The sequence below is a fragment of the Gambusia affinis genome, linkage group LG01 (genome assembly GCF_019740435.1).
Source record: "Gambusia affinis linkage group LG01, SWU_Gaff_1.0, whole genome shotgun sequence".
Classification (NCBI taxonomy): domain Eukaryota; kingdom Metazoa; phylum Chordata; class Actinopteri; order Cyprinodontiformes; family Poeciliidae; genus Gambusia; species Gambusia affinis.
The window spans coordinates 31496512-31508481 of NC_057868.1; the positions used below are offsets into that span (position 1 = coordinate 31496512).

At 42.4% G+C, this 11970-nt stretch overlaps 1 protein-coding gene across 1 annotated transcript; it reads left to right on the forward strand.

Moving 5' to 3' along the window:
- Nucleotides 1-988: 988 nt before the first annotated feature.
- Nucleotides 989-11732, forward strand: LOC122829629 (cadherin-like protein 26). The gene is made up of 13 exons (XM_044114404.1): nt 989-1012; nt 1856-2002; nt 2116-2260; nt 2371-2546; nt 2826-2957; nt 3046-3228; nt 4751-5008; nt 10007-10184; nt 10265-10509; nt 10754-10800; nt 10897-11039; nt 11132-11356; nt 11446-11732. Exons 1-13 carry the CDS (start codon nt 989-991, stop codon nt 11730-11732), a joined length of 2190 nt encoding a protein of 729 aa, XP_043970339.1.
- Nucleotides 11733-11970: the final 238 nt, after the last annotated feature.

An 11970-nucleotide genomic window follows, 5' to 3' on the forward strand; every position in this document is an offset into this window, starting at 1 on the left:
AAATAGACAATAAACTGTGTTTTTTAATTATTGTGCATAAAATACATTTAGAGAACGCCAACAGAGGATGCACTTTCTCTGAAAACTAAAAATGTTGAGATTAGATAGCATTCACTAAATATTTTGAAAAGCTCTTTACCGAGTGCTTGATTGGACTTGTGTGCACTTTGGAGAACAGAACATTATTATTTCAACATTACACACAGCCGTTCACCCCTACATAGGGCAGAAACAAACTTCCAACTGGCTGTCTGAGTCACAATCCCCACCTACCAGTACTCCCTGCGAAACCATCTTTTGTTTAATATGATTGTTAAAGAAGACATTTCCAAAGTAGGGTGCTGTTTTTTTAACACCTTTTTTTTTTGTTTTTTCTCCATGTGAATAGATACATTTGTCATCAATGTCTAAAAGGTGTGTTGGCACAGGAAACTGTTGTCACTATTAAAAAAAGCTGAAAATACTTGATTCTCCTAACAACATTTTATTAGAAGTTATATAAATGGTTTGGTACAAATGGTAAATGGTACAAAGTCATAATGGTTATTAAATGGTTTTAAAATGGGACATTTAAAATAGGGCAAACTGTAATTTATAAGTTTTGTAATTTATGATAAATAATAACCTAGACAGCAAAATCTATATGTTCAGTTTCCTTGTAAAGATTTGTAGAATTATTGAATTGAATTGAATTGAATTGAATTGAATTGGATTGAATTGAATTGAATTGATTTGAATTGAATTGAATTGAATTGAATTTAATTGAATTTAATTTAATTAATCTTCTTAGGTGTATCCTGTCAGTATTTCTGCATATCGGCATAAACATGTCAAGGCTTGTGTTATTACTGAAACATCTTTGAAAAGTTGATCAAATAAATATATACAAAATTTGTGTTTATCAACTGCATCAGTGATACAAATTATTGACAATGATGACGTTCTTGACATAATATTTTACATCTGTATTTTGTATTGATGCCAAAAGATGGCAATGAAGCACAATGACCTGGTACAATCAGTCAGATTGTAACTGGTGGTCACAATCTGACTGCCAGTTAAGCCCGACTGCCTGGAACTTAGTAGATATTAGAAATTCAATCGACATGTGCACCACGTCTAACAGACCAATGTGACTAGCACTCAGATATCAACGCAATGACCCAATGATAGACATTAAGAACATTACAAAACCAACGTAATTTTGAAGGAAAATAATGGGTTCATAGTTCTTCAGAGTATGCACAACAAAAACACACACACCCAGTTTCAACGTTTCTTTGTAACTTATCTTAGTCATCATTTTTGCAATGATCTAATATTCCCACCCACTCAACATGTCATAATCTTAAAGCTCACATCAAGGTCCAACACTGTCAATAAACATATTCAAAGACAGGCTGGTGTGTGCAGGACTGACAGCATATTGTTTGAAATTATATGGAAATGAAAACATTCTGCCTTTTCTTTATCCTGGTAAGTGCTAAGGGCTTCTGTTTTTTTAACTGAGGTGTCACCACCATTTATGAACAAGTTTTCTTGTAAGGTAATTCTCTGTATGGCTTGATAATAATTGTATTGTTCGGTTAATTTGTCTGAAATTATTAGAAAATATTTTACCAAAGTTACATAAGTTTATGCGATATGCACAGTGTCTTGGAATTCAGCTGTCAGTATCAGACATACTGCTGCGCCAAAAGAGGAACTGGATAATAGAAACCTTTACTTTTGATGAAGGCTATAATGGACCTTTTCCATTGTATTTGGGCAGGGTGAGTGCTGATGGAGATAAACATTTAAATGTTAAGATGGAGGATCACTGTAAAAACTGCTAATTGTGTTTCTTGCAATCCAGATTAATATTGCAACAGATATAAGACTTACTGAAATACATGGGCCAGGTGTTGACAAGGAACCTCTGAATTTATTCAAAATTGACAACAAGACAGCAAAGATCTGGGTCATGCAGCCTGTGGACCGTGAGAAACACGATCATTTTAAGGTGATCAGTAAAAAACACACATTTGAGCAATGTACTGTTCAAAGTTTAACAGTACATATTTGTGTGCTTTAGTTATAAAAGTGCTTTTGACCATGAAATGTACTTTGTCTCAGCTGATATTTCAGGCATTTAAAAAAGTAAAGGGTGATATAAATAAAGAAATGGGAATAAATATTGATATTACTGACACGAATGACAACGAACCAAAATTTAACAATCACATGTATGAGGTCACCATAGAAGAGACACCATCACAAGGTAAGATTCTCACTTTGTGGACTTTATTACATTACTGAAAGAAACAACATTTATTTTTAATAGATATCGACAGTGAATTATAACAGATCTCATCTCATGCTATTTGCCAGGTACTGAGTTGATCAATGTTACAGCAACAGATCATGACAGTACCGAGGAGAACAGGAAATTTCGTTTCAGTATAGGGTCAGTGAGTCCGACTCCACAGAACTTTGAATTCATTATAAATGAGGAGCCTGATTCTGGAAATGGGACCATTTCATTCAAGGGGTGTCTGGACCACGAGGTGAGAGTAATCATAAGACAGTTACAGAACAGAATAGAGTTACACACTGGAAGAATTAAGTTCAAATCCTTGAATTGAATTTTCATGATTTTTAGGAGCATTTTTAAATGTTTGTTCACGAGTGTATACTGATTGATAGCAGTCAGTATAATGCACATCCATTCAAACTTAGAATTTCACTTAAAACCTACTTCTAGAAAACAGCACAAGACATTTTGTTCTACCAGAAAAGCCACAAATCTTCACACTTTAAAACTGAATTTTTTGTTTACTCTTTAGACGGCACAGAAATACACCCTTATTGTGAAAGCTACAGACCATGGACAACCGAAACCACTCTCCAGTTTTACAACAGTGATAATCAATATAGAGGACGGAAACAGACATCTTCCAGTTTTCACAAAGCAAAAAGTGAGTATGTAAAAATTTCAGCTACAAATTTAGTTGCAACATTTAAAATGATCTAATACACCATATTTAACATTGTTTTACTCCACAGGGCGAAGCAAGTGTAAAAGAAGGACTGCAAGGTGTTCTCATTTCACGTCTACAAGTTACAGATGAAGACACCAGAGGTACAAAGGCCTGGAAAGCAAAATATAAAATCCAAGGAGATACAAACAACAACTTCAGAATTGATACTGATCCTGAGACAAACGAAGGTCTACTCTATGTGCAAAAGGTAGCATGCAAAAGCTCCTTCACACTTCTCATTCAGTGCACATTTGAAAAATATATACTTTTCTCAAGGGACTGATGACTAATGCCGAGCATACGCTGCCTGTCGCATCTTGATTGATGATCAACATACAAAGCAACAAAGACATAAGAAATATTTTCAACGTCCATGAATGCGTTTTTTTGTCCAATAAGCCCTTTCCTTAAGATATCTTATAGTTATTTGGCATTATAGCTGTATAGTTATTATAGCTTTTGGATTTCACATCTGCAAGGGCCTTCATTTGGCTCAAGAATCTTCCTATCTTCACACTTAGCCTGTTTGATTCAAAGGTTTAGACCAGTTCTTTCTCTATCTTCCAGACGTAGGAATGAAGATGCATTTTTGACAGGTCTCCATTGTGCATGTCAAATACTGTATTGTGCTTCAATTAGAAAATATTTGTCTTAGCCATCAAAGGCCATGAAAGAATAAATGCTCATCAGAATAGGATATTGAAAGCAGAATTAGGCACTTTTTTTTATTTAAAGTTAAATTTCATTTTGACATTTTGAATGCTTTAGACATTTTGAATGCTTTAGGCATTCAAAATGCCTAAAGCAGCCTTTGTGTTCTAGTGTACATGAAAGCTGCAGTATGTAACTTTTATAAGAAATATTTTTTTATGTATTTGTTGAAACTGTCACTATGTTGTGACAGTACAGTATGAGACAGATAATCGGTGAAAAAAACCAAGCTCCTCTGTTCTCTACCAGTTTTCCCAATGCTAAATAGAAACAACCAATCAGAGAGAGAATATGGGTCTTTGCGCTTTCAATCATGCCCATGTACAAGCTGCTATCAGCAGAACCTGTTGTGAATGCTAAGGCCATCTATAACTTTGGATAAACAGTTTTCTTGTAACGATGAGTTGTTTCTCCACCATTAACACATTTAGAAACGGATTCAAGAGGTTGATTGACAGCACTAAAAACCATCCTCCTGGCTGTGATTGGCCTTTAAGTTGCATACTGCAGCTAATGTCTAAAAATTGTTATGCTAAAATTTTATTTATAAATATTATCCCATTTTGTTAGTGGGGATAACAGTTTTTTCGTAATAAACAAACAAAATAAAATAGCTAATATTCATAAAAGCCAAATTTGAGGGGGGGTTCTCTGAAGAGTTTTTGCGGCGCTACTGGCTCGTATTTTTGCGACAATAGGCAGACAGGAAAAAGGTTGAGGAGAAGGGGAAGACATGCAACAAGGGTTGTTGGGAGCGAGAGTCGAACCTATAACGTCCGCATCGAGGACTAGGGCCTCTAAACTTGGGGCGTGCTAACCCCCTGCACGCCCTCACATTTGAATTTTATATCAATTAATACAAAAGTTGATCAATTTCAATTTCAATCCACAGCTCAAAATAAGACAAATCAAAATGTTCGAAACATTTTCACTGTATTTTTTTTTTACATCCAAATGTAAACACACTTTTACTAAGCTGTTGTCAGAAGATGACCTTTGAATTCTTATTCCTTTTACAGACTCTCGACTATGAGGAAGATTCTTTGAAGAACATCATCATCTCTTCAGAGAATGAGATTCCCTACTTTACTTGCAAAGTCATAAACCGCAATACTGCTGGTTTTTGGGAAATTAAGACTGTCAATGGTAGCACTTTCAGTAACGCACAAGGTGTAACTGGAACAAAAGAAAAGCGTTTGTCCACCTATCACCTGACAGTGAACGTAGAGGATGTCAATGAACCCCCTGTCTTTGATCCATCAAACAAAACGGTTACCGTATTTGAGGATGTTGCATTGGGTTACTATTTGGGGATACTAATTCAATCTGGATAGACTCACACAGAGAAAGAGAAACAGTTAGAGGATTTAATGATCCGAAATTTTTGGCGCTCGAACCCGGCGGAAGACTTGTGAGCTGTGGATCACCAGGCAGGTGATCGGTCCAGGTTTAGCTCAGGGTAGTCTTCCCCCCGGTCCGAATACTGGTGGTGGAACGGAGCCTTGAACGAAGGAGCAGAGAGGGAGCTAGGAAGATGTCCCTGGGATGATGGTGGAGATGGGGAGGAGGTGGGTTGAAGCACGAGAAGAAGATCCGGAAAGCTTGTCCTTTGAAGGGATCCGTGAACGACGATTGGCTGAAGCGGTGCGGCGCACCTGTCCCGATTGGCTGCAGCGGGGGCGTGGTGAGTGTCTGATGTGGGACAGCTGTGTTTTGTCTCCCAGCTTGAATTTTCGCCTAGGCTTCATTTCAATCTGGATAGACTCACACAGAGAAAGAGAAACAGTTAGAGGATTTAATGATCCGAAATTTTTGGCGCTCGAACCCGGCGGAAGACTTGTGAGCTGAGGATCACCAGGCAGGTGATCGGTCCAGGTTTAGCTCAGGGTAGTCTTCCCCCCAAAAGAGGGTGCCGGGTTGAGGCCTAGCTGGCCTGCAGTCTGCAAGACTTGTTAGGCACAGCTACGTTGGCGGGGGCCTGCAGTCTGATAGACTTGTTAGGCGCGTGCCGCGTTGGCGGGGGCCTGCAGTCTGATAGACTTGTTAGGCGCGTGCCGCGTTGGCGGGGGCCTGCAGTCTGATAGACTTGTTAGGCGCGTGCCGCGTTGGCGGGGGCCTGCAGTCTGATAGACTTGTTAGGCGCGTGCCGCGTTGGCGGGGGCCTGCAGTCTGATAGACTTGTTAGGCGCGTGCCGCTTGGTGACCTGTGGAGGATGGAATGGCTGCTGTCGAGCCGAGGGCTGAGGACCGATGGTCCGGCCGGATCTCCTAGCAGAATGAGATGTTAGAAATGGGAGAACGCTCCACCACCAGATATGACGAGATGCTCACCTGCAGTTATGGAACGTTGAGCTTTGAGTAGGATTGAGAGATCGGGTCTGATGTAAGATGAGAAGGCTGAGGACGCCAAGCGTCCGAGCTGAAGGAGAGAAGCTAAAGGGACGCCTTGAACGGCAGTAGATGTAGCGGCGCCTATTCTAAAGAATGGCCTGAAAAGTGACTAGGTGGAAGACCGCAAGCTGCTAACGTCAGTCTGAGGTGGTGAGTGAACCAGTTAGCAGTCACGGCGAAGCATTCAGGTGTGAGAAACAGAGATTTGGATTCGTGGCAGAGTTGATGTCTTTACATGTGAATTTGAGCAAAAAGGACAGAACGGACCGATCATGCGTGCGATAGCAATAGTACACAACCTTTCGTTTTGGTGTGTTTGATGTGAAGGATTGTAGTGGTCCACGAAGAATTTTAGATCAGATATAGATAAATCTCATGACAAACTGAATACTTCCGATGCAGACGTAAACTCACTCAGCCCAAGAAATCCATGGAAGGCTAGCAGGAAAGCGCATGGAGGAGCGCTTAGGTGTAGGAGGAGAAAGCTCTGGACGGAGCGCAGTGATGAGACTCCTAGGTAGTAGGAGTGTGATCAGTCTCTGCTATCGGGAATAGAGGGGCTGTGCTTAGCAATCCCTTTGAGAAGGAGCTTCGCAGCAGAGTTCGAGAAGAGGCTAGGTGATTAACTAGGTTTCTGTAGCTTCACGTGAAAACTGATGCCCGTGGAACGGACTGCGGATGTAGGACAGTATAATCGACGGTGGTCGAAACAGTAGGTGATGAAAGCGAGAACTGTGGATATACTACCAGGGTAAAGGGGAGAATTGATAGCAGAGCAGAACTTGGTGAAGGTTTGCCAGGCGAGAGTATGTGAAGAGGGTAGATGGGGCGGAGCCCGACTTTATGTAGTGGCGTGATGAACGCGAGAGGGAGTGGAAAGAGCCATTTATAAAGCGTCAGATCTTCGAAGGTTTGCGTTAGCTCGGGTTGAGCGTCGGCAGCAAGACATGGACAGCGAAACCTGAAACTTAGAACGGGACGGAGAGTCGGCGATAGCATTGTAATAACCGGAAACGTGCTGAGCTGAGATGATGAAATGTTGTTGACAGCTTGCCATGTGCAGCGGCGAATGAAAGGCATAATGGAGCTAACGGATGGGCGGCCTTTATTAATGCTTGGACCATGGTAATATTATCGCAGCGCGCTATAAACGCATTCTGCTCCGAGGATGGCCCCAGAGGCGGCAAGCTACGGCAAAGGGAAATATTTCATAAAATGTAGAGGATTCGGACTGAGGAAAATAGGAAGGCAACTTTCCAGCAACCATTTACCTTTTAAAGCCCCCAAAACCAGAGGATGGGGCGGCGTCCGTGAAGACCTGAAGCGAGTCGGTCGAGAGAATAACGTTGGCTGAATGCGAGCCGCGTGGTGGGGTGTGCAGTCTGCGAGACTTGTTGGGCGCGAGCCGCTTTGCGGGGGCCTGCAGTCTGATAGACTTGTTAGGCGCGAGCCGCTTTGCGGGGGCCTGCAGTCTGATAGACTTGTTAGGCGCGAGCCGCGTGGACAGGGACCTTCAGTCTGTGAGACTTGATGGCCGTAAGCTGCGTTGTCTCCCCACGACGAACAGCCCTGCGCCTGATTACTCTTCTGTAAGGAACACATCCTACCTTCACACATACAACATGACACAACGCAGAGCCCGTAGGGTGTCTCCACCAGCTGCAGGTTTGAAGAGGGAAAGCCTGGGTTACGTTTGCAACCGACAGGGAGGGACAAACGATAACGGTTTTAGGTAAACGGCCACATGCCAGGGAAGTTAGATCTTTGTAAGCTTTATCGCAGGCGACGTGTGTTGCCACAAGGTTAATTTCGCTGATTTCACTCGTGTGTTTGAGGAGGAAAAACAAAAACTTCCACAGCGCTCCGATGTAAAGATGTAAAACAAAAAGATTTATTCCACAGTTTCTTGTGTTATCCTTTACATGAGCAGTCAAATCTTAAATAACCTCCATAATACAAACTACGGTTGAAACTGTGTGGCTCTGACAATTCTCACTGCAGCGACCTCGCCTTTTTCCCTCTCTTCCCTTCCGTTAACACCAGGCTCCTCGCCTCTTTTGCATAAATTGCAAAGTGGCCAATGAAGTTATAAGGCATACAAACTTAAAATAAAACACTTAAAACACTATGAATTTAGCTACATGCAATATAATAATACTTCCTAAACCTCAACAAATTCTCTTATTAAATTACTAATTAAACGAATAAGTTTTTTACAGTAACTGAATATTTTCTACATTAACTTGGCCTCCACACGATGGTTAGACTTGGTGATAAGCCGTCAGGCTATCAAGGACGACGCTTGTTTATGCGAGTGCGCTTTGTGGTTCACTGCGAATAGCTCCAGCAGAGATTACGTAGCAATTGTGACAAACATGAGAGATCGTGCATTTATCAAAACGCTGGCTAGTCGTATCCTGACGCGTTTGTTGGACTGGCGACTGTGCAGATGGCACGGACCTCTTAGAGCGCATGCCTGCTTATTCGCTGCATGAGTGCCTCCTTGAAAGGAGTCGGAACCATTGAATGAGGAGGAAAGGAAGCCGTCGGTGGTATTGCCACGTGTGAATGACTTGAAAGAGGACGCCGTGAAGTTCGGATTGCTGTGCAGGTGAAAACTGACTGTTAGAGGTTGAGGTTGACAGGTGTGACCGGTGCACTTCTGCGTTTTGTGTGGTAATCAGACAAACCACAAAACTCCGAATCAGGGTTTGGAGGCGGTCTCCGTTTATTTATCCTGTCAATCGGGAGACATTAGCATTAGCACATAGCATGTGCTCTAGTTCGCCAGCCCAATCTCTCCCCAGTGGAACAAGTAACAAAAGGGCGCGCTAACATACCTGTCAATCGGGAGACATTAGCATTAGCACATAGCATGTGCTCTAGTTCGCCAGCCCGATCTGTACAAAATAACAGTATTAACATGCATCAAATGTTATAAAGGCGTAATAGCAACTAAACTGAAAATAGCCATCATTAATACAGGCGGAAAAATAAACATTCGAACAATGTAAATGAAAGGAATACAACGGATTATAAAACTTGCCTCCCCAGTGGAACAAGTAGCAAAAGGGAAGAGGAAATTAATAACTGAGTATATATAATGGTCCTGGAGGACCCTGAACAAAAGAAGAAGAAAGAAGGGCGGAGCTGGAGGGCCAAACCCCTAATAGCAGACACAGAGGAACACAAGAATAGACAAATATAAGAGGACAAATAAATTAAAGAAAACATTTTGTGGAAATATATAACTAACAATATAAACCCAGTTACACAGGCGACTGGAACTACGTGGATGAAAGACGGGCAAGCACGTCTCCTTTGACCCTGATAAAAGGAGTGTGAAACTAGACGAGAGCGGCAGGTCCAACGTGTGGTTTTTTTTTTTTTTTTTTTTTTTTTTTTTTTTTTTTCCCTCCAATAAAAGAGGAATTTGTAAATAAAAGATTGCACCAAACTCGTTTGTTTTCAGGTGCGTTTCATGTGTAGCTTTAAGAGAATCCTCTCTATTAGTGAAAAAGCTTAAAGAAATATGGTGCTGTGATTAGGAGACCAGCGCAGCTGGGCTGGAGGGCAGAATGTGCTGAGATACAAACTGGGACTTCTGACAGAATTTGGAGCGAGCTAAGCAACAGAGGAAAGAGAGGGCTACGGCGGCCTGAGCGGGGAAATAACGGAATGAGGTTGATTGAAAAGCGTCCGCCATTAAATGGCGGGGCCGTGAGAACCCCGGCTCTTCTAACAAATTGAGCTACTCGAGACCCTGAAGATGCCGACTGACCAGCAATAGGAGGCGAGATAAACTGAATTAAAGGTACTGGTGCGCTGACGGTGACATGATGCATATCAAATGAACGAATCAGGAGTGGGTACGTCTTACCTAGACGACGCCCGATGGGCGTAAACGAAGTTCCCGGTTGATGGGGCTGAAGAGTCAGCTGCGAGCTGAGATACGCGGAGGTGAGCGTAGCGGTCTGATTTCGGTTTTCTCCTGGAGGTGGACTGGTAGAGAAGATGGGGCAACGGATCGAGTCCATGATGGGACGAGGAGGAAGAGCCGACGTGCGTCAATGGAGCCACGGCGAATCGTGGAGACAACCAGCGCTTGGCTGCAGGTTGACAGCACCAGTGAGGCGTAGCAGCTGACGATGGTGAGCCGGAGCGGGGAACCAGGCGGATGCCAGAGGACGCCTGCGTCATCAATGAGGGAAAGACATCAATGGAGGCCGAATGCAGGCTTGATGGGGTGGTTAGATCGGTGAGGAATGACTGGGAGTCGACAGGAGCGCAGCCGGCAGGTGAGGGACACTCCCTGTACCTGGTTCTGAAAGAGGGCGAAGATGATCGGAAGGTGCTTCTGCGAGCTGAATTAGGGACTGAAGGACCGGTATTGCTGGCGGACGGGAGGCAGCTGACTAGCTGACTGAATGTGGGAGAGGTTGGAAAGCGCATACGTGGAATTGAAGCACGGCTGACGAGCGAGAAGATCCGGGAAAGCTTGTCCTTTGAAGGGATGAACGACGACATTGAAGCGGTGCGGCGCACCTGTCCCGATTGGCTGCAGCGGGGGCGTGGTGAGTGTCTGATGTGGGACAGCTGTGTTTTGTCTCCCAGCTTGAATTTTCGCCTAGGCTTCATTTGCTAAAGACCCTGATGTTAATGGTGCAAATCAAATCCGGTAAATAAAGATGCCATTACATGGCTGTATTTAAAGAGTACAACATTGTTTTTAAGTCTAGCATAGCCATAAAAAAATATCTTTTATATGTTCCAGATACATGATTGGAGAAGATCCAGCTGGTTTTGTTACAGTGGACTCCAACTCAGGAAAAATAACCACATCAAAGAGTTTAGACCGAGAGTCACAGTTTGTTAAAGATGGACTGTATGTCATCAAAATATATGCCACTGACAATGGTATGACCAGAAAAATTATTAATACTTCTTAATGTTAAACCCCACTGGCAATATTTACTAATAATGTAAAATGCATTTTTTTTTTGTTCAAGGTGAACCGTCCCAGACTGGCACAGCAACACTCAGCATCAATATTATCGATGTAAACGACAATGCTCCATCCTTGGACAAAAGCATTATTGATATGTGCCAAAGAGATAAAATTTCGTCGGTCAGTGTCACAGCTTTAGATCCAGATACAGAACCATACAGTGGGCCTTTCTCGTTCAAGCTTCTTGGAGATGTTAAGGACAAGTGGAGGATTGATCCTGAAACAGGTGAGCTCTGCCCCGGAAAAAACACCTTCAGATCAACAGGAATAAAATGGGTCATGTAACCAGCTATGTTTTTTTATTATTATTTTTAGGCTATTCCTTCAAGCTTGTGAATGAACACAATGCTTCCCAAACAATTAGGATTTTCGGACATTATGAGTTGCAGCTACAAGTGTCAGATCTCCAAGGAAAAACAGCTGTCCATAGCTTGTCAGTTAGTGTGTGCAAATGCTCCAAGACAACTAACCCAGACTGCAGACTCCAGAAAGATACTGGATCCAGACTCGGACCAGGAGCTCTGGGGATTTTATTTTTAAGCATTATACTGTTCATAGGTATGACTAAATCTAAGTCATCAATGTCAACAGAATCCTCATGAACTGAAAACAATATTATATTCATGTTGTGTCTGATCTTCACACTAGGCTTTCTGCTTTTAACTTTTCGGATGTCGTGTAAGCCTGAGAGGATACCATTCCCAGGTGACATTTCAGGGCAATATTTAATGATGAGTAACACAGAGGGACCTGGATCTGATTGCAAAGTAAAATTCCTAACTTGAAGTTATCGCTACTTGTTTGTTGAAATATAATTTACCGAAGAGTGAAGATTTTACT